Here is a 23,038-nt window from a genome sequence, read left to right on the forward strand (position 1 = left end):
TGAGGGTCTTGACATAATTCTCAACACATGGGGCATCCCCGATGCCCCAACAATATTCTCTTGGTCCTGGGGATGGAGGACAGAAGGGTGGGAAGCAATAGAAGGGCATGAGGAGAGACCCTGGCCCGAGTGCTTCGGGGTCCCTTGTGCTGGCCATCCAGCCAAGTAGAAGCATCATTCAGACGGATCCTCTGCCTCCATCAGATGCCACGAGGGGAGCAATGCTTATTTGTGGGGACCACATTTTAGGAACGTTATTGATGAGCCCCAGCATGTCCAAAGAAGGACCACCAGGGACCCCTGAGTTTGCGCCGTATCAGAAGCCTTTGTAGAAACCGGGGCTCTTATTTATGTGGAGAAAAGACAACTTTCTGGGGCAGAGAGAGAGCTATGAGAGCTGCTTTAGAGAGCGGCCTAAATGGCACTAGACCTAGCCAGAGTGATGATGATGATGGTGATGATGATGATGATTTGTCCTTCATTCTGGAAGAAGGCCACGACATCAGGAAGGTGATGCCATGACATGCACATGAATTGGATTTGAGTGAGGGGGCTCCGCTGAGGGTCCTGCCTCGCTTTCTCCTCCAGGGCCATCTGGGTCCATGGGTCAGATGGGGATCAGGAGGCCTGGAGATGGCCCTGGAGTGAACTAAGGCTCCTGACCAAAGAGTAAAGTCCTGGGGAGAAGTGGGGGACAAGCGGGGGGCGCCCAGGGGCGGGGCCACAAACAGCCTCGGCGCTCCTCGCTGCCACACTTGCCCTCCCTAAGATGGCGCCTGAGAGGCTCCGTGTTGCTTTACGGCACTGTCAGAAAAGCGCCCCCCCCCCCGCGTCGCTTTACGGCACCGCCGGGACGATCGCTTCCGCCTGGAGTTGATGGGCCGGGCCGGGCCGGGCCGGGGCCTCCGGGACCATGGACCGCAGGAAGAAGCCGCTGGACGTCACGGCCTCCTCGGTGAGTGCGCCGCGCGCGGACCCCGGACCCCGGGGGCCCCGGCCCCGACTCGGGCCAGCCTCCCCCCGCCACCGAGGACGCTGGCCCGGCGCAGCCGCGGCCTCGGCTCTGCCGGCCCGGCCCGGGCTCCTGCCCCCGGGGGCCGCGATGACCACCCCCGGCAGGCCCGGGGCAGAAGTTCTCCCCTCCCCCGGGGGCCCGGACCTCCTGCTCCTCTGCTGCTTGGACCTGGGCCTTGTGGCTGGCCCTTGAGTCCAGATACTTAGATCCGGGGCCTTGGGCCAGGTACTTAGATCCGGGGCCTTGAGTCCAGATACTTAGATCCGGGGCCTTGGGCCAGGTACTTGGATCCGGGGCCTTGAGTCCAGATACTTAGATCCGGGGCCTTGAGTCCAGATACTTAGATCCGGGGCTTTGGGCCAGGTACTTGGATCCGGGGCCTTGAGTCCAGATACTTAGATCCGGGGCCTTGGGCCAGGTACTTAGGTCTGGGTCCCTGAGTCCCGATGCTGGGTCCAGGCCCTTGGGTTCCCCCCAGCCCTGTCATCAAAGCCCCCACAGGATCATTGAAGAAAATCAAGAAGCTGCAATTTGGATCAATGTGCAACATGGATACAATGTAACGATGGACAAGCTACCTCCTGTGAGGATGGGGGAGGGAAGTAAGATGGGGAAATTGTAAAACTCAAATAATATCTTTAATAAAACAAAATCAAGGAGTTGGATTTTTACAAGGACAGCAGTAAATACTCCCCTTTGAAGAGGGGAGTATTTATGTGAAAATTTACTTGAGAACAATGCAGAATTAGAAGGTATGGGTGAATCAAAGCCTTGAAGTGAGATCACAGATCCTTTAAGTACTGACAACAGGGAACTTGTTTAAAAAAAAGGCTTTAATTTTGTCTATATGGCTTCACTGATGCATGCAGCAACCTGTCTATAAGATTGATTAGAGAGTCTTTGGGGGTTTCCACAGCTTAGAACACAGAACCTTCCTAGACGTAGCTGGGCTGGACCTTGGGCAACAGATATTTTCTTTCCATTACCTGGGATGGCCAAGAACCTGCCCCATTAGTTTATTTTCTATTGGCAAAGCTTTGGAGAACTAAGAGTTGACTCCATACTGTGATGAAGCTTAAAGAACAGTTTAAATAGGATAAATCCATGTCTTGACTTGGATTCCAAGCCGAGTTATTAGGTTAACGTGGACCCCATCTGATTCTTCCTGAATATCAAGGAATGGATTTCAGATGCTCCAGAGGAGTAAGAACTTCCTGAGTCTGTGGACCGTGTCTCCCCTAGAATATTGTATATTTTATGACTGTAAGAAGAGATTAGATGAACATATATCAAAAATCTTGTACGAATTCTTGTTCATGTATGGATTGGACATAATATTTTCCCATTTTTGTTTATTTAAAACTGGAAGGGACCTTAGGAAATTATTGATTATACCTCATTGTGCAGGTAAAGAAAATGAGGCCCAAAGAAATAAAATAATTTGCTCAAAAAGTAAGTAAAAGTCAGGTTTACAATTTTTTATCTATTTTATTTAATTTTATCTATATTATCTTATTTTCTGTGCCCTTTGACTAGTCAAAAATTCTTCTGAGTCCTTCTTGACTTAACTTTTTAATGTGTGATTCAGATATAGAGAGGTCCTTTCTGTGGTTCAGATTACAGAAAAATATCCAAGTCAGAAAGTACCTCAGCAGCCACCTCATCCATCCTGTTATTCCTTCCATCACATCCCTGAAAAATGACCAACTCTCTGCTTGAAACCTCAAGTGACGCTATCTTATAGCTTCCACATATCAGTCAGTCAGGGAACATTTGATAAGTGTTTTATTTTGTGCCATATTTTTCTTAAGTGTTGATAATGCAAAGCAAAAGCAAGAATGACTCTAGTCTTTAAGGATCTTCTGTTTGAATGGAGCAGACTATGAAAATCATAACATAGAAGATATATATATATGTGTGTATATATATATATATACATACATACATACATACATACATACAAAGTTAGTGGAAAGGGTGGCACTGGAAAAGTCCAGACTATGAAAATCATAACATAGAAGATATATATATATACAAAGTCAGTGGAAAGGGTGGCACTGGAAAAGTTCACACAAGGAGCATCTGGTCCTTGTGCTGTGTCTTTAGAGAGCAAGGAATTCCAAGAGTGTGGGACTGGAAGGGAGAATGTTCCAGGGATGTATGGGACAACCAGTGTCTAAAGTAAATAGACAGGAGATAAGGGTTCAAGGAATACCAAGTAGTTCAGTCTGATGGGCTTATCAAGTGTGGAGGGGAATAGAATTTAGGAAGACTGCAATAGTAGAAGTACCCAAGTTGTGAAGAACTTTAAAAACCAAATGGCTCTATATTTGATCTTGATGAGGGAGCCATTGGAATTTATTGAGTAACAGATGTCATGATCATCCTAACATTTTAGGAAATTCCCTTTGGCAACTAAATGAAAAAGGAATTATGTGAAGGGGAGAGACAAGGCAAATGACAAATGTAAAGGATTATTGTCATGGTCTAGGCAAGAAGTGAGGAGGGCTGAAACTCATTGGTAACTAAGTATAGAGAAGGAAATATAGAGAAGGAGAAAAAGAAATGACAAGATTTGTCCATAGATTAAGTAGGTAGAGTGAGTGTGAGATAAGAATTTAGGATCATAATGAGATTGGGTTGACTTCAACAGTAATAGAAAGATTGAGAAGAAGGTGGGGATTGAGGGGAGAATTGAGTTTTGTTTTTATCATGTGAGTTTGAAATGCCTACAGAAATCCACTTGTAAATGTCCAAATGGCAGCTGATCATATGGGATCATATACTTGGGAGAAAGAGACACTAAGGTTGAATAAAAAGGTGTAGGAATCATCTTCAAGAAGTTGTTGATAGAAGATGTTGAGATACTATACAGAGAAGAGAGAAGATGACCTTGGGCAGAACCTTGGGGGATACCCTCCATAGAGACTAAGATGAAGCAATTAGGACAAAGAGAGAAATCACAAGAACCCAAAGAAGAGAGACTCTCCAGGAGAAAAGAGTAGTTCACACTGTCAAATGCCATAACCTTTGATGTGGGCAGGCCAGGAGCCTGAAGACTGGAGTCTAGCAATCCCAACAAAGCTCAGCCCAGTTAACAGGTAGGGACAACTCTGGGTTCCTACATACAGTCTGGGCTATAGATTCTTGGAACTTGACCTTGGGAAATAGGATCTGAAAAATAGAAGCACTGGACTAAATGATCTCTACATTTCTTTCCAGTTCTCAGTTTTGCGATGCTTTAACCTTTGTAAGTGTCATTTAGAACTATCTTTATGCTGTTGTGATTGAAGAATTTGTCTTAGGCAGGCCCAGAGGAAAAGATGAAAGCTTAACATCTATTAAAGAAAATTAAATTCTGAAAATGAAACTGTCTCTTACTCTGGAAAGTGACACTTGGGATATTCTTCCAAACTAGAAACTGATTGTCGAAATAAGAAAAACCTTTTCTGAAGCTCAGAAGGATAGAATAAAGATATAGATGAAAGGCAAGAGAACATGAAATTCTCTAAGTCCTTGTAAGATCCTTAGAGTTCTTGTTTAATCCCCTTATTTCATAGAACTAAAGCCCAAAATGTCATGTGACTTGCCCGAGGTCAGAACTATTTAGTGATTAGATCAAAAGATTGAAGCCTGAGTCTTCTGATTTTGTATTCAACTCTCTTTGCATTAACATTATCTCTAGTCAATAATTATATCCAAGATCTCATTGGCATTAATAAATGTATTTATTACATTTACTTATTTTAAGCAGTTTGAAAAATTGAATCTCAGCAGTGTATGTTCTCCCCTGGTGGAGATCACAGCTATTCATGCTCTCTGCTGTATGATTCTCTTTTATGTTTACATTCTTTCAAAAATCATCTGAAGAATATACACCAAATGCATTAAAAACCAGCCATCCTCTGGATTTTTTAGTAATGAGGACTAAGGCAACACTTGGGTAGCCTTTTGTTATTCCTGCCATATCACAGCATGTATTGTGAACAGAAGAACTGTCCTTGAAAAATGGGAACGGCCTTGGCTCTTTTCCTACCTTTACCACATACAGGTTGTGTGTACCTGGACAAATCCCTTAACCTCTCAGTTTTCTAGACTAGGACTAGAAGCAAAGGTAACAGTTTGCATTGGTCAAGGGATTCCTTGTAACGATGAAATCTGAGCTTCTATTCCTATCCCTACCTTTTCTGGATGAAATGTGTTATGCCATTTTTTTTCAGTACAAGTTATCATTGGTAATATGATATAGCCTGTTTATATATGCCATGAATTTCTCCATTGTCTTTGGGGTTTGATTCTTTAGAGATCATGATTTTCCATGATTTAAAGCCATAGAGAAGGACACGGACAAGATGCTTTTTAAAAATTGTGACGGTATAATTTGTTTTTTGTTTCACCTTCATATTCATTTCTGAATAGTCTCCTTTCTTCCCTATGTAGCAAAGCATCTCTTGTAACAAAGAATTTAAGACGGGGGGGGGGGGGAGTGAGGGGAATTGGGAAGCAAATCAGCAAAACTAACCTATTATCAGAGGTTGAAGCTATGTGTAATGGCCCATTCTCAGTCCCCACCTCCTCAGGGGTCAGTTTCAATCATATTTATTCAGTATTTAGTTTTGTGGTTTTTCTTTCCTTCCATTTACTTTATGTTTATCTTTGTATATTGTCTCCTGGCTCTAACTTCTCCACTTTATATCAGTTGAAATAAGTATTCCAGTGTTTCTCTGAATTTTTATCATTTCTTACAGTAGTCAGTACAGTAATATTTTATTATATTCATGTACCACATTTTGTTTAGTCACTTCCCAATTTATGGGTATCTACTTTGTTTCTGTTTCTTTGCTATTACAAAAAGTTCTGCTCTGAATATTTTGTTGTATATGTGATCTTTCTTTATGTTTTTGATCTTATAATATATACCCACTAGTGAGATCTCTGGAGCAGAATATGGACTTTTCTTCACTTCTTTATCAAAATTCCAAATTGCTTTCCCACGTAATTGGATCACTTTTAGCTCCATTTAACAGTATATCAGTGTGTGTATATTTTTCTATAACCCTATCACTGTTAACTTCCATCTTTTATCATTTTATCAATTTGCAGAGTATGAGGTGAATCTTTAGAGTTGCTTTAATTTTCATTTCTCTTCTTCAATAGTGTTTTGGAGCACTCTTTCATGTAGTTGTTAAGTAGTTTGTGATTTGTGAACATTAAAATGAATTTTTGTGTTGGGGAGCTTCTTAAGATCTTTCAGAGGGGTCTCAGACACTTAATAATTACCTAACTGTGTGGCCTTGGGCAAGCCACTTAACCCCATTTGCCTTGAAAAAACCTAAAAAGAAAAAAAAAAGATCTTTCAGAGGGTGCCCAGTTTCCTAAAGACAACCTGGTCTACCCAATCTTCTCTTACAAACTAATTGTTCAAGATAATACTAATGGCCTAACACAGTGAGCTGTACATATAACTGCATACCCATAATATAATCAATGTTCATTCCTCATCCTCTTTGATTTTCACCCATTCAGTTTGATTAATGTTACAAGTGATTGCTTTTAATTTTTCTTCTAGTTAGTGGACCTCAAGGCTGAACTTTTCCGAAAACAAGAAGAGTTTAAACAAGAAAAACTTCTCAAAGATGCTGGAGTTCCAGGAAAACCAAAAGCAACCAGCAAGGTAGAAATACAATAATTATTCATTTCCAGTAGGCATAAGATATATATTGTCTCCTGAACCCAGATGGTAGAAAATAATGTCTATTCACATGTATTTTGGTTCTAACATAATCCCAGGGAATAAAATCCACTTGCATTATTATACTGGACAGATATCAAATGAGAACAGCAAAACGTAATGAGGAAGCCCTAAGAGAGTTGTTGGCTTCAGATTTTAGTGGTTTAGCTTCATTTATATTGTCAATTATGTACAATGGATATTATTCTACAAATATGTCAGTTTTTAAAACTGGAGAACTCAGTGAGGCTGTAATTAATGAATAGATTAATGCTACTAATGATATTATATGAATGTATGGAAAATGTTGTCAACAAGCTCCCCCAAGCACCATAGGTATGTTTTGTGTTCCATTGCTAATTATTTGCACGTTGTTTCTCTTTGACTAATAAGTAGTGGTCTTACTGACAGACATATGTTTGTTTTGTTGTGGTTTTTTTTTTAATTCCCCAGAAACCAAGTATCTGGAACAAACAGAATGCTGGTGTTTCAGAACGGGCTGAAAAAGATGCAGAACAGAAAATTGAAGAGCAGAAGACATTAGATAAATCAAGGTAATGTCAAACCCTAGAAACTATGGGTTTTCATCACCTTTAGAGATTTAATTTTAGCCTTTAGGCCAAGGAGAATCTAAATCATGCCAATAAAATGGGTATCTCCAAGAAAACGGATTCTTTTGATTGCTTCCTACCCTTAATATCAGCATGTTTCAAAGTTTTAGCTCCTTGGTTCAGTTTAGTTGTGACATAAGATTTCTGGAGCAATCCCACCTGGTCCTGCTTACTTCTGCAAAAAAGTAAACCTCACCAGAACTAAGAGAACAGCTATTTCTTGAGAGGTGATATACTGTAGTCTGGATTAAGGTTGGACTAAGAGTCAGGAGAACTGACCTGACTCCTCCTGGCTTTGTGATTCCATGAAGTTGCCTTAACTTCTCTGGACCTCAGTTTACTCATTTATAAAATGAAGATAATGCCACATGTTAGTATATGTAAACTCACAGAGTTGTAATGCGGATCAGATTACGGAATACCCATAAAGTGTTTTATACACTATAAAATGATCAATACAGGTCAACTCTTGCTATATATATATATATAGATAGATAGATAGATAGATAGATAGATAGATAGATAGATATAGATAGATAGATAGATATAGATATATATATATAATTAGTCGTAGTAGATTGCTCATGTCAAAAGAGCATGCTTTGTAATAATGTAAACACTAGTGTGATGAGACATCAACCCACAGATGGCCTGGGTCTGGCTCCCTGGCTACACTGAGAGCCACTGGCTTTCAATTCTATTACAAAGATTGAATGTTTTCTTGTTAGTGTGTCTGTGGACACCTTTTCTGAAGTCTTTTGTTCTTGGTGTTTGGAGGCCTCTCACCTTCTTGACATTTAATGCCACTTGTCGTTTGGGGTCTTTGGTAACTCTGAATTAGTTTTAGTTTTATAGTTGAAAGTACTATTTTTTTTTAACACTGATTTCTTCTCTTTAGGGAAAAATTAGAAGAAAAAGCCAAATTGTATGAAAAGATGACTAAAGGGGACTTCTTAGGTGAGTAAACTGAGAGATGTTGAAGTGTTTCTAATTTTGTCTTCACTTAGAACCCTGTTGAAATATGTATTTTGTTTTTCAACAACAACAATAATAATAGGGAAGAAACCTGCCAAATGGTCCAGTTGGCATCTGTTATTTGCCTTTTTCTACACATTTGCCCAGAAAAGGAATTGAATCAAATCATCAGTATTTATTGAGCACTGATTCCATTTTTATAGTTGATCCATCATCAAGTACCTACTATGCTCAAGACACTGTGATGACTACAAAGAAGGAAACGGTCCTGGCTCTGACACCAGACACTGTGTCAGATTCTGACGTTTCAGGACAGTGTTTCTGGTGGCCCATATTTCTCCTAGCCCTTTGTATTATTCGTAGTAGTCTTTGAGTAAATATTTACTGAGTAGTTAGATAGGATTCCTGTGACTCTTTTAAAACTGAAATTAAGTGTTGCAAAAATCTCACATAAAAACAGTTTAAAGAACTTAGTTATAAAATAGTTCAAATAAGGTTCACCACATACCATGTGATGTGATTTTTCCCACTTACATCAAGAATATCTTGCACAATCAGTCTCCCCCAAATTGGTGCTGTTCTTTATTGATTTGTCTGTCATACATAGAGAAGGGTAATTATTTTTTGCCCTCTGTCATTGGCCCAGTGTTTCTCTAAACTTATCATTGTGCTCTCTAGCCAGCACCATTCTCACTGAGCGTAACAGTCCTCTAAGAGTTAGTCTTCATTGACAGAACAACGGGCAGCTGGCAACATCACGAAAGGCCTTCAGGGTCTGTGTCTTCGTAAGAGTGCACAAGGGGAGGGGTAGGCATCATCTCATGAAGCTGTCAAGGGAAATGTCAGCCACCATGAAGAAGAATGTGACTGTTTTGTATTGATTTCTTACTCAGTGTGTTCTTTGATGTCAAATATCTAAAAATTGATTTTTCTTTCAGATGAAGAAACAGAAGAGATGTACCTTGTGGATTTCACACAGAAGATCATAGACAAACGAAAAGAAATGCAAGCCCTAAACCGGAGCAAAGAATCCAAAGAGAACTCAGAAAGGGAGGAAGTTGAAGACAAAGCTCTTTCTGAAGCCGATATACCTCCTCCCCAAGACCCCAGTGAAGAGTGGTTTGTAGTATTTAATCATTCGTGTCTCATTACGTCAGATTCACTTTTTCCCTTTTTTCTCATGATGTTCTCTGAGAACATCATGACTTTTATTTTTCATTACTATCTTGCTCTCCCTTCTTAACTTTTTTAACTTTTAGCATTCCTTTGTAAGTGAGTCTTTTGTAATCTAAGTGATGTTAAGACTAGAATGGATTATCACAGAAGTAAACATGGTTATTTATGAATGTCTTTTTATATCTATCCACAACATATTATGTGACTTTCTACAACAGTTTAGCACCAAAAAAAGTGTTTTGAAAAACAAAGCAAATGGGAATATGTTATTTGTTCAGAACTAAGCTGTTCTAGACTTTTTCTTCAGCTGCTGATTAGGACTGTACTGTTTTATTTCTGTCTTTATTGAACTATCAGTATTAGCAGATATTTTGCCCAGAGAATTCTAGGTGCAATAAATATTACCCATTTATGAAATATTCTGGTATATATAGGTCCTTCTAGAAATCAATGAAAGCTTTAAAAGATAACACAAACCTGAAAATGCATCAGAAATAACATTTTTTTCCTTAATAAAGATAAGTTAACTTAGATTTTTTTTAAAAAAAGGTAGTTCACATGAATATAAAATTACTCCTTACTATTTAATTTTAAATGATCTTCTTAGTGTTTTCCTTACATTGATATAAAAACACAAGTTTAATGTTTTGTCTTGGTGGAGATGTTGATGATTTCTGGTACCTTGTCAGTTAAATTTCAAAAGATATTATCTTTCCCCAAAGAGCTTTTAGAGTTAGGTGCACACTGTCCAATAAGAATTATGGTAGAGGGGAGGGTGGAAAGGGGGAAACCTCTGTCTAGGGTGTTGTTCCCATTCTTCTCCCTTTTTATTCTAATCCTTTTCCACTTTGTTGAAACCCTTCTGCCCAGATCTCTTCTCTTGTTATCTTTGTCTCTCAGTGCCTATAGTTTCCTATCTAGTTTCCTATCTTCCTGTACTTCACACAATCCAGATTGGTTGATTGAACAGTTGACTTAACTAGTAGTTATTGAACTTCTGTTTTCCACAGCTTCTTCAGAAATGACATTCACTCCAGAAACCTTCTAAATTTTGAAAGGTTTAATGCCATTGTTCATTTATAAATTCTGTATGATCACAAGCAATTTTTCATGGAACTGAAGAGTTTGGGGGACAATTGAAGGTGTCACTTGCCACCATATGGTGCAAGGAGCTGCTTTCCCAGCATTTCTGAACGCCTCTTTGTTTTTAAATTAAGCTCTAGAATTCTAATTGCTCATAAAAAGTACTCTGTAGTTAAGTTCCAGGTGGCAGATAATCTTTCAGCAGTGATACTGTAAATAATGATGAAGGCCATCTGGCAAGATCTTTTTTTTCTCCTTTCAATTTATTCATTAAAAAAGGAAACTGCTTAGACAGTTAGAGATTTTATTTCTTGTAGTAATCAGCTTAGGACTGCAGTTACAAATTCCCATGCATTCTGTTTTAATACATGGTTTGAATATTGAGCTCTCAGTTCTATATATTTGCTTTCAATATGCTTGAAGGGAAGAATATTTAAAGAATTCAAAGCTGCATCTCTGAGATACCTATAGCTGTGACTTTTTAATCAATCAGTGAATCCACAAGTATTTAGTGAGAGTATACAGGAACAAACTCAAGACTAGGTCCCAGAAGATCTGAGTCCCAGGCCTGATGGTCCTTGTCAACTTTGTGACCTTCAACAAGCCATTTCTCTGTTGGGTGTGCATTTCCTCCTTTGGATATTGAGGAGATTGGATTGGAATCTGCTCCCTGGGTGATCTCTAATGCCTTTCCAGCATAGGGACCGACCTGGGATTTCATCAGAATCAAAGAGAGGATCTTTTCCACCTGCTTTGAAGCTTGAATATGTAGAGAGTTGCCTAACACCCTGAGAAGTTTAAGTGACTTGCCCAGTGTAACACAGCCAGTGTAGGAGTGAGATGGAGCTTGAACCCAGGTCTCCCCAGCTCTAGCCACTGTCACAGACAACCATTATGTCTCTGCTGAGCTATAGAACACAACCATCCCAGGAGACTTGGGGAGGCAGCTTGGGTTAAACGACATGGGTGTAAATCCCACTCTGTATTTCCTGAACGCCTTGGGTCCCAGTTTCTATATCTGTAAAATGAGGAAAACAGACCAGATCATCTCTCAGGTCCTGCCAATCCTGGACTTATGTATGCTCCTAGAGAATTTTTGTCCTTAAAGAATTTATAGTCTTTTGAAATTCTCTTTTTAATTCTCTCAATCACATCATAATACTATTTTAATATTTTTTAGTAGAGATCAGTTTGTGGAAAAGGTGCCAAACTGGGACTGGGAATCAGGAGACCTGGATTCTAGGACCAGTTCTGCCACTAACTGTTATGTGGCTTTGGGCAAGTCTTCTTGCTGAGCCTCCTTTTCTTCATCTCTTAAATAAGAGAGTTTGACTTGGTGATCTCTAAGATCAGCTTTGAAACTCTGCCTGTCATTTGTGCATTGGTCAAACTGCAAAAATAATTTATTTGGGAGGAGGGCAGCTAGATGGTACAGTGTATAGAGCACTGATCCTGGAGTCATTAGGACCTGAGTTCAAATTTGGCCTCTGACATTTGTTACTAACTAGTTATTTGATCTTGGACAAATCATTTAACTCCATTGAAAAAAATTTCCACTCACAAAAAAATTTTTTATCTGTTCTGTTTTTCCTTGTGTTTTCCTTCCTTCCCATAATCTTAAAAAATTAAAATTGAGCAAAAGTAAGAAAAAGAAGCCAGAGATAAAGGATATAAAAACTATTTGTCCAGAAAGCTTTTACAGCACTGAGTACTGCTTATCAATGTTACAACTTAAGAATAATAAAATACCTGTATCTTGTAAAAATAGAAAAATGCTGATTCAAAAACAATAATTAAGCCCACTTTTGTATAGCTGTTTAACCTCTGTAGAACACTCTTCTCACTACAGCCCTGGGGGAATTCCTGGTGATGCAATTGTTATTCTCATTTAATAGATAGAGAAACAGGAGCTCAGAGGTATAACTACTCCCATTCCCTGACTTTCTACTGGGAAAGGACAAGGATGAAAATTGGAATAAACTGAGAGAAAACTTTGGGGATGTAGAATAAACTTAAACAAGTGACTATAATGTAATTTAGGAAATTTATATCCAACCCTAGTCTGTATTTGAGCAGTCTTGAACTATGACAATATCTGTTAGAAATCAGAGCTTTAAAAGACCTGATGCTCTACAATTTCTAAACATGAGATTAGTATATTGTAAATCTCTTTTGGGTCAACTTTAATGGCTTTGTTTTTGGTTTTTGTAGGGTTATTTTCATATTATCTTTAATAGTTTATAATCAATATGTTAAAATGTTCTTTAGCCAACTTTATTCTTCAGTGAGCACTAACTTCCTTCTTTTGGAAAGCATAAACCTCAATTACAGATCCTTCTTGATTTTTTTGTTTTTCCCTTTTCAGGGTTGATTATGTGGATTCTTTAGGCCGTTCTAGACGCTGTATGAAAAAGGATTTGCCAGGCCTGTTGGAAATGGATAAAAATCTTAAAGGAAAACTGTAAGTATACATGAAAGAACTGCATTCTGCCTGGGTGGCTTGGTGGTACCGGCATATTGGTGAAGCTCTATTATAATGGAGTGCCAGAGACCCTCTTGACAGCCCAACAGACCCATTATGCAACACCTTCTACTCTAAAATAATGTAGTGTGTACCTAGGAGGGATGTACACCCTCTGAGCCTTCAAAGGCTCCTCTTCTATGGGACTCTGTGACTCAGGGCCCTTCCAGATTCAGATATGCATCCTCTCTCCTTATGTCTAATATGTTATAATCCCTCAGAGTCACCTTTCCAAGTGACATTATTTTTGTGACTCTCATGATTTATCCAAAGAAAATGTTTCAGCTCTGAATGACTGAGTGGCACAGAAATGTTACACACAAGTCATATTTGAAGGTAGTCTTGCTTTTTTTTAAATTTGTTTACTAGATATGTTAGTGACAAAACTCTATTGTCTGAAGATATGAGAAGAGAGCTTCAGCGCCAGCAGTGGGAGGAGGAAGAGCAGGAGGCCTTGAGCAGACCAGTAGGACCTGTCCACTATGAGGACATTCGAGAAAATGGTAGGGTTGATTTTTTTGACCTTAATATCATCTCCAGTTAAAAATGGTGAATGGGATGGGGCTGGGCATAGGTGGGGAAGAAATTAGGGTTAATCTACCACTGTAATGAAGATAGCTATTGTCCCATTAGTTTATTCTATTACCCTTAAAAAGTGATCAATCAGGTAGTTTTTTAGAAACTCTTCTTACTTAACGCCTAAGGGCTACCTCTTCGTTTTTGTCATGCAGTATTGATACTGGATATAAAGTGTTAGCTTTTTTTTGTCTTGGTGACAGGTACTTTCCTTTCTGGCTTTACTATCAAGCTTGAGTGTTCAAGTAACATGAACCTTTATATAAATCAAGGAAGTTTGATCTCTCCTTTGGGTTTTCTTTATTTCAGAGGCCCGGCAACTTGGTGTTGGATATTTTGCCTTTGCCCGAGATAAAACACTGAGAAACAAGCAAATGGAGACTTTAGAAATGCTGAGAGAGCAGGTATGGAATTCCAAGCAGATGGCCAGGTTTCTGTAGACATGCTTTTTTTCCTCATTCTGCTCTTGGGAATATTGCAGATATTTGGTCAACTGAAAGAAAGAGCCAAGACTATGCTTTCACACAGAGATATCCCAAGCAGCCCCATGGCTTTACATTTTCACTGCTAAGCAATTATATGTCTAACAAGGGCCCCCTGGAAGTTTCCACCTTTTGTTAGTATCTGTGAAGAGAAGCGGTTTGTTCTCACCTTGAGTGATGCTTCAGGGGGATCTGGATCTCCTTTTGAGCTATAAGGCCATGGGGCGTAATACCACTTGTCCAACCTTACAAGAGCTTCAGCTTGCTTGCATGAGAATTTGAAATACTAAAATAAAATAGCATTGATGATCATTTTCATTTAGAGGATTTTAGGGGACAAATAAACCAACCAACTAGTTTGAGTTCATTTTTAGAATGTGATATGAAGCTGGTGGGCAATACTAGTGTCCAGATGGAATCCAGATGGGAGGATGTTATCCAATAACTGTTCCTTTGAAAAAGTTCTGGGGTCTGCAAGAAAGGAAGGCACCAAAGCTGAGGCAACTTTAGGCTCCAATAGTAGAAGTATCATGTCCAGAGCTGAATCGGTTCTTGATGATTTGTACATTGTAACAGCAAACAGGTAGGACGGAAAAACTAGAGAGATGCAGAGGAGGGTCACCAGAATAGCCTGGGAATAAAAACCACATCATCCCCTGCAAAGATCCATTTTTAGAAACCTCAGAATATTTGACTTAGGAGAGACAAGATGGAGCAGAACTATGATGACTCTTTTTTAAGTATTTGAAGGGTGTTGTAGGGATAGGGAATTAGGGAGACTTGGAAGACTAGGTTCAGATCCAAACTGTGACACATCCTGGCTGTGTAGACATGAAAATGTTTCTTAGACCCCGATCCTCGATTGTCTCTGCTATAAATGTGTCTAATCTTTGAACTACCGACCTCACAAGGTTGTTAAGAACAAAACATCATAGACATTAATTATTTGATCCTTAGCAGGCAATTAGGGACAATGTGAAAAGGTAAACAAATTTTAATTATGACATAAGGAAAAACTTCTTAATGATTAATGTTATCCAAAAATGGACACAATGGTGTGTTTACATGCATTCACTTGTAGTGTACCTATGTTTGTGTGTACATGCATGCATGTGCATGTATGCATGCAGATGATTCTTGCTTTGAGTAAGCAGGCTGTTCTGCAGATCTTCATGAAAAGCAATTTTACGTAATGTGAATTTGCCTGTGGAAGTGGGAAAGGAAGGGAAGGAAATAAGCAGTAAGGAAGGGGGCCGGTGCACAGTTCAATGACATATTGGGGCTGGAGTCAGAAGGAGGAGGAGCACATTGGGGTGGGTCAGCCATGTTGGGTTCTGGTAGGAATCAAGAGAAAAGACACAGGGGGCCAGGGACAGAGACAGGAGAGGAGAGGAGAGGAGAGGAAAGGAGGCATAGGACCAAGGATGGGCACATAGAACAGGACCATGGTCTCTTCTCTCCCAGCCCATAAGTCTCAAACCTTACATCAAGCTCAGGATTCAGCAGCAAAGATGGGTTTTCTTGTGACCATGCATCTCCTTTCACTTGGAAGGGATTTTGTAGTGGTAGGATAGGGGAAGGAGCAGAGAGAGAGAGAGAGAGAGAGAGAGTGTGTGTGTTATATATAAGCTAACAGATGTTTTGGAATGAAGATTTCTTTCAGAATTCTTTACATAACTTTGAAATTTATGTATGTAATGAAAATTTACATAAAGTGAGAACTGTATTGAGGGATTTGGAGACATATGTGTGCATGTGTGCGTGCACACACACATACACACACACACACACACACACACACACACACACACACACACTCTCTCACACACTCTTCCCAAAACCAAATGCTTATTAGACCTGTTGTCGAAAAGAGATTTCTCTTCAGATACATCTTATTTCCTAGACAACCTCAGTGGTCCCTCTGATTAAGAAATTTTCTGTTTTATACCTTTATGTATGAAAAATGAGTATGTTGATGAATACAACTAGTTATGTAGTTTCAGTCCTTTTTAGAACTATCCAGAAGATGAGAATTGTATTTTCTCCAATCACTCAACCACTAGCTTCATTTTTAACACTTTTTTCCCTCTATTTATTCAGACTACAGACCAAAGAACCAGACGAGAAAACATCAAAGAAAAGCGAAAAGCACTTCTGGATGCCAGGCTTGCAAAACTGAAGCAAAGAAAAATGCAGAAAGGAAAAGACAACAGGCCTGAGGAACAGAATGCAGGTATGTCAGGTTCTGTATCCTTGACCTTTAAAGTGAAAAGTTTCATTGTTTTATTAATGATTGATAAATGCAGCTGCATGCTTTTGTTACTCTTTCTAAGAAAAGAGATAATTTTTTAAAAAATAAGACAGAATAAACAAACTTGAAGTTTTGTTTTAAAAAAAGAAGTGAGAAAGGAATATTCTCAAAGATAGCATTGAATCCCTACAGGGAAAGTTGATATTTTAAAAATAAATTCCCTTTTAATCAACTAAAAATCAATTTGAATTGATTTTTACCAGTTCAGTCCTTTAATGTACCCTTTAAATATAGTGTAGTCTATATTTTGATTTAACTAATGTCAAATGGAAATCTTTTGTGACAGACATTTTTATTTTCACTTCATTGTTAATTAGATGAGTGTGTGTACGTGTGTATGAGTGTATTTATGTACGTATGTTACTTTTGTATAAGCTGAATGAATTCCATCCAGCTTGGACAAAGTTTGGAAAAATTTGTAGTAATTTCAGTTGTTGTTCTACACAGTAATAGAGACTCTGTCCCCAGGCATGCCAAGTTCTCCACAAATCCTAAGATATTGGCTATTATCCATATTGTTATGTGAGGAACCCCCTCAGGGTTGCTGCTGCTTCTCCCTTTGTCCACAGTAGAATAAATGGAGTGAACTAGAATTAGTCAATTCTAGGATCCTGTACCTTTACTGCCTGTACTTTGTTTTTCATTAAGAAATAGGTAGAACCAAAAACTGTTGGGGTCATTAAATAATTTGAATAATTTGTTTTAGTTTTTAATCGCAGTGTTAGTGGGTCTGATCTTGTGAACTTTTTTCCAAAGGGATACATTTAAGAGGCTGTAACTTAAATCTTGTAATAATATTGTGCTTTCCACTTCCCATCTCTAACAGAAGAAGAAGTGATTGGGCCAATCCCACCAGAACCAGAAGCAACTCCAGCTGTCCCACGAAGCAAAGTGGAAGTCATCATCCAAGAGAGAAAAGACACCAAGCCAGGCGTCCCTTATGTCCGAGAGTGGGACCGAGGGAAAGGTGAGAAAGCTGGTCAGGGGCACCTGTGCTTTGTGAGGGGCCACTGCACCCCCCTAAGGAGGAGCTCTTGAGGCATCTTCTCCCTGACTGGGCCTTTCAAGAGGCTCCTGCAACTTCTTCTGGGAGTTTCAGAGAGCTTTGCTAAACTTACAGCTTGGCTCTTCCTGATCTTAGTAACGTGTTTGGGCCCAGAGAGCTAGGAAAAAAGAAGGGAGAAATACTGCCAAGATACTGGAGTGGTATGCCATTTCCTATTCCACCTCATTTTACAAATGAGAAAACTGAGGCAAACAGGGTGAAGTGACTTGCCCAGGGTCATGCAGCAAGTCACACATCTAAGGCCAGATTTGAACTCAGAAAAATTAGTTTCTTGACTTCAGACCTGGCACTCTATCACTGTGGCATCACCTTGGCACCCCAAATAATTTAAATGCTATCATTTGTTTTTGCATCCCTTCTCTGGCAATTTATCCCTTATATCTAAGAGTCAGAAAAGAAAAAGACATCAGTTCTGCCAAACTAACACATCAGCAGAGTCTGATGGTATTCTGCATCCACAAACCCTTATATCCCTCCCCTTGAGAGGGGAAGGTGCCCAGGCTCTGAGCTCATCCAGTTAGGGAAGGTTGTTGTCATTTTCTGTCTCCAACTTATCTGGCCTCAGTCAATACTTCATAAAGGCTTGTCAGCCTGATTCCTGTTTTTCTTATTGGTCTTCTGGGCCTCTCCTGGCCCAGCATTGTCTCTCCTTGTTTCTCTTTTCTTCCTTTCCTTTTATGTTGCTACTGTCATACATTTGTCTTGCTCTGGTTACTTAGTTCTGCCTTAGTTCTCACATGTCTCCCATACTCCTCTTACCATTTGTGGGCCAAAATTTGTTTCGCTGTTCCCCAGTTTGGAGGTATTCATTAAGTGTCTACTTCTTTATTACTACAAATAATGCTGCTAGGAATATTTGGGTGGTTGGGATACTTTTTATCTCATGTTTTTTTGTTTTTGTTTTTGTTTTTGTTTTTTGCAAGGCGAGCCGGTTAAGTGGCTTGCCCAAGGCCACACAGCTAGGTGATTATTATTAAGTGTCTGAGGTCAGATTTGAACTCAGGTACTCCTTACTCCAGCGCCAGTGCTCTATCCATTGCACCACCTAGCTGCCCCTATCTCATGTTTTTCTAACATCCTCTCCACCAAAAATGTAAATAAAGAGTGTGCCTGTCTTGTAATAGTCTATCTTAATGATAATTATTCTCATGTTCTGTCATTTTTCTAAGGGTGAGGAGAAACCTTCAAGTTCACAGGCTCTAACACATAGCAGGTGCTTAATGATCACCAACTTGTTGTTAAGGTCCTAGAGCTGCAGCTTGAAAGGATCCCAGAAGCCTAGCTCTCCTCCAATCCCCTCAGTCCATAGAAGAGAAAGCAGAGGCCTGAGAGGTCTCTAAGGGACTTATTGAGAGAAGGTCTCCTACCCAAGAGGTAGGAAAGTGACAGAAATGGGATTTGAGCATAGATTCTCTGATGTTGGGGCAAGCTTTTCTTTCTTTTGCATTTTTCTTATTATTAATAGTTTGGAACGGTCTCTCTTATTGTCAGTAGTTTGTGTTTCTTTTTGAATTGTCCCTGGGCTCTTTACTCCTTAGACATCAGATCCTCACATAGTTAAGTAATTTTTTTCCTACTTTCTTATCTTAGTTTTGCATTGATTCTTTAAGTGCAAAAGGTTTGTTTTATTGCAATTCTATGTTTTCGAAATTTTATTTTTTTGAGAATGTCTCTAATCCTCAATTAAGATTTCTTTCAAGTCATAACTATGGAGAGCCAATCTGTTCCTTTTAATGTTTTAATGAATACCTTACATTATCATAGCAACTTATAGTTTACAAAAACCCTTTGTAATGCATAACCTGATTAAACAAATGATGTAAATTTTTGAATTCCAAAATTCCTTATCAAATGTCAATAATTCCTTTTCCAGGTAAAGAATATTTCATTGTCTGGGGAATAACAGAATTCTTAAAGCTTTTTTTTTCTTTTTTCCATAGAATTTTCCTTTGGACATTGGTCAAAGAGGCAGTCAGATCTCAGGGCTGAAAGAGATCCTGAGTTTGCCCCACCATCAGATTACTATTCAAGCCAGAAGAGAACTGGTCATTTCAGTAGTCAGCCTTGGAACCAATCTGGACCTTCATGCAACACTTCAGGACTTGGCTTCAGCCAGAACAACACATCCTCCTCCCAAACTTCCCCTGATTACCCAGGACGAGCCCCCAGTCCCCCTTACCAAACTCTGGATGATATGCTCTCATATTACAAACAAGTGACATAAATATTAAAAGATGGTGGTTTTCTTCTCTACCAGCTCCCTCCTTTAGAGGAAGAACTTGACTTTAATTACACTGACTTCCTCCCCCCTTGGCCTTTCCCTGGGAGGTGAGATCACCGTGTTGTCATTAAAGAAATGTTAAGTCATTAGAATGCTAATTTTAGTATGAAAGAGAAGAATCCAGCAAAATTGAGACCCTGGGAATTCTGCTGCTCCTGAGCTGGCCTGGTATATCATTTTAATTGGATTAAAATGCTATTGGAATTGTAATGGAAATATTCTTTCATATTTGAAATAATAGAACAAATTCTAACCAAAAAAATCCTTATTCCCATTGTTAATTATTCCAGTTTAACAGATATTTTCTGTTATTATATATTATATTATATATAATATATATTATATATTATCAAAGTATTAGATCATATAGGATTATCTTTCAAAGATTTGGCTACCAAATGAGTTGATTTAAATATCTTAAAGAGAACCTTCCCTGGAAAAACAGTGATTAGTGAGGTGAGACAATGAGTGAATTCAAATCCCAATCTGACTGTCAGTCTAAGAGAATGAAATTGTAAACTCTCAGCCAAAAATAGACCCAGCAAGTCACCTAATGAGAGCGTTCTCTAGGAAGGCAGCATCATTTCAGGCCCAAATGAGTGAGACCCAGTTTCAGGTCCTCCCCTATAACAACCCTGGTCATGTCACTTAGCTTCTTGGTGTTCAGACATCTTCCTAGAATTATGTGTTACAGAAAAGTGAGCCATCTGCTTGGTCATAGCAGGAGTTCCTAAGGAATGATTCATTTTTATAAAATCTTCATTGATGATCCCTGGACCTAGAATAGTTTCTTGAACCCGACACACCCTCAGGGAGTGTGTACTGATTGAATTATTCTGCCTAGTTTTAGAACATCCAGACATCGGGGCTTGTTCTTCATGGTTGCTGGCATTTCTTTATTATGGGAATATTGGGATTTCTCCTCTCCTCACCTCTCTCTCACCACTACTCTGGGTCTAAGTCAGCGTGGGGAGCAGTTAAGCGCAAGGATCCGTCTCTGCCCCAAAATGTTACTGTTTATTTTGGGGGAATGCTCTAAACCACAGATCAGAAAATGAAAAGAGAAGACCCTGCTGTCAGCTCTCATAGCCCCATGCCCCAATTTAAAGTAGCAGGTTAACACAAGCAAGTGTCCACATTCTCATGGTGGAAGGGGGAAGGTTAGGAAAGCAAAGCTAAAAATCACATTCCTGTCACCAACTTCAGTTTTTTATGTACCTCTGAGACCCTGAGAAAGAGAATTAAGGTTCCAGATGAAAGTTTAAATCAAAAACATAAAAACCTAGTTCTTAACAATAGCATTGGATTTAGTCGGGAGGATCTGAGTTTGAATCTTGCCTCAGACTCTAACCATGCGGCTTTGGGCAACACAACCTCTGTTTGCCTCAGTTTCCTCGTCTATAAAATGAGTATAATAGCACCTGCCTCACAAGGTTGTGAGGATCATTTATGATAATATGTAAAGTGCTTTGTAAACCTTAAAACACAAACACTATCCATTTTTATTATGTATCTGTGAGCCAAATGATAGAATGGATTGCATTGCTAAACATTTCTGTACCCATTGTATCTGGGATTTCGTTGCTCCCTCCAGTGAAACATATCACAATCTTATCCTGAACATCCTCATGGTGCAATTCCTGTCCACATCATCCCAAGGCAACTAGGGATCTAAATACATGTTAGCAACCTCTCTCTAGGTTAAAATGGAAAGAAATAAATGGAATCCATGGGTAGAAGAGAAGCCAAACAGAAGGAAAAAGGCAAAGGAAAATGCTAAGCAATTAAAAATAAGAGATGAAAGAAAGGTCAGGGAGAAACAAGTAAAAGAAGAAAAGACAAAATGTGGAGAAAAGGGGAGAAGAAAAAAAATGAAATGGAGAAGGGAAGCAAAGGACAGGGAAGATAAAAGGACCACCGCAGGCTGCCCAGCACTCTCCCCACATGTAATCTCATGTGGTTCATGGAATTTCTTTTGTTAACACAGGATCTAGCATGATAGTCTACCCAACTATTTTACTCAGTGTCCCAAACTTTTCCCCATCATGTTTTCATAGGAATTCCAAATGCCACATAACCTATTCCTAAATCTTTGTCCTAAATATAAATTCTCTTCAGTTTTCTATGTATATTTTTTGTTATCCAAACCCATTTCAGACTTCAATTTCTTGAAATACCTTCTAAAGGCTTCATTGTTGCTTTCAGATACATTTTGTAGTACAGCAACCAGTAGATGGCAGTAGAGTTCTGAAATTACACATCTGTATGCTAAAAGATCTATTTTTACATACTTCTGTGAAAAAATTATGTTCATTTCTTCTTTTAATAATTGGGGAAATTAGCCTATCAATTTCTTTTATGTATTCATTGAACACTGCAGACATTTTTAAGGGCTCTGTTAATCTTTGGGGACAAATAATTCAAATTATTTCTATAGGAAATATAACAGACCATGTTTTTGGTGAGCTTAACTAAAATATATGTATGTATTGGCCTGATATAAATATATACTTAATTATATATGTTGATATATCCACACACATGTTTATGTACATACATTTTACATATACATATATACACATTAACATAACATTTACATATACTTATATTCGCAGTTGTCTATATCTACACACATACACTGTATACACCTATATGCATGCATATACATATATTCATACTCACACATATCTAGAAACATGGAATGATCACTTTTAATTTTGCTATGAATTCAGCCTCCTCCAGATTTTTCTGTATTGTGATAAGATTTTGTTTGTTTTGGCCAAATTAACTTATGTTGGTTAAAATCCCCAGAGAAAATTAAAATGTTCATATACAAGATTCCTGCCAAGTCAATCAGACCTTCCACAATTCCACAGTCTCAGTAACATGAACATGCTCTCCATTGTGCTAAAGATATAAATGGATATTCTTTTTCTCTTTAGCATGCAAAGGAACTCTTGCTATGAGGTTTTGACCTGATCTTCTTGTGACATACAGGTGAGAGTAGAATTTAGAATTTGGAACAGAAGTGTTTACTGGTCCTTGCAGTTAAAACAAAAGAGACTAGCCATTTACATTTACTTTCCTTCAGCATCTTGAACTGAAATGGTATTTTAATCGAATCCTGTGAAATTTTTTAGATGGCTAAGGTAAGTCATAATAATTGATAAGAATTTCCCAAGACTTCAGAGACTATCAACAGTAAAACGC

General features: G+C 38.8%; 2 protein-coding genes across 5 annotated transcripts in view; both read left to right on the forward strand.

The window, feature by feature from the left end:
* The first annotated feature begins 846 nt into the window (after positions 1–846).
* CCDC174 (coiled-coil domain containing 174) lies at positions 847–20,038 on the forward strand. The gene is made up of 11 exons (XM_074198475.1): positions 847–955; positions 6,585–6,689; positions 7,200–7,300; positions 8,256–8,314; positions 9,271–9,451; positions 12,957–13,052; positions 13,482–13,615; positions 13,998–14,092; positions 16,271–16,403; positions 17,308–17,448; positions 19,488–20,038. The coding sequence occupies exons 1-11, from the start codon at positions 914–916 to the stop codon at positions 19,769–19,771; spliced, it is 1,371 nt and encodes a 456-aa protein (XP_074054576.1). The 5' UTR covers positions 847–913; the 3' UTR covers positions 19,772–20,038.
* Positions 20,039–22,415: 2,377 nt separating this feature from the next.
* The window catches only part of C8H3orf20 (chromosome 8 C3orf20 homolog), a 138,949-nt gene continuing 138,326 nt past the window's right edge, over positions 22,416–23,038 (forward strand). For 2 of the 4 annotated variants that reach the window (XM_074198478.1, XM_074198479.1), the window contains exon 1: positions 22,416–22,977. The gene's annotated coding sequence lies outside the window, so the exon portion shown is untranslated. The remainder of the gene's footprint in view (positions 22,978–23,038) is intronic. The other 2 variants (XM_074198477.1, XM_074198476.1) reach the window with 2 other exon arrangements.

The sequence above is a fragment of the Macrotis lagotis genome, chromosome 8 (genome assembly GCF_037893015.1).
Source record: "Macrotis lagotis isolate mMagLag1 chromosome 8, bilby.v1.9.chrom.fasta, whole genome shotgun sequence".
NCBI lineage: Eukaryota > Metazoa > Chordata > Mammalia > Peramelemorphia > Peramelidae > Macrotis > Macrotis lagotis.

Excerpts from the sequence above, each read along its gene's own strand:
- CCDC174 (XM_074198475.1), top strand. The coding sequence starts at position 914 with ATGGACCGCAGGAAGAAGCCGCTGGACGTCACGGCCTCCTCG. Across the intron at positions 6,690-7,199 it reads AACCAAAAGCAACCAGCAAG|AAACCAAGTATCTGGAACAA; the intron begins GTAGAAATACAA and ends TTAATTCCCCAG. Across the intron at positions 13,616-13,997 it reads TGAGGACATTCGAGAAAATG|AGGCCCGGCAACTTGGTGTT; the intron begins GTAGGGTTGATT and ends TCTTTATTTCAG.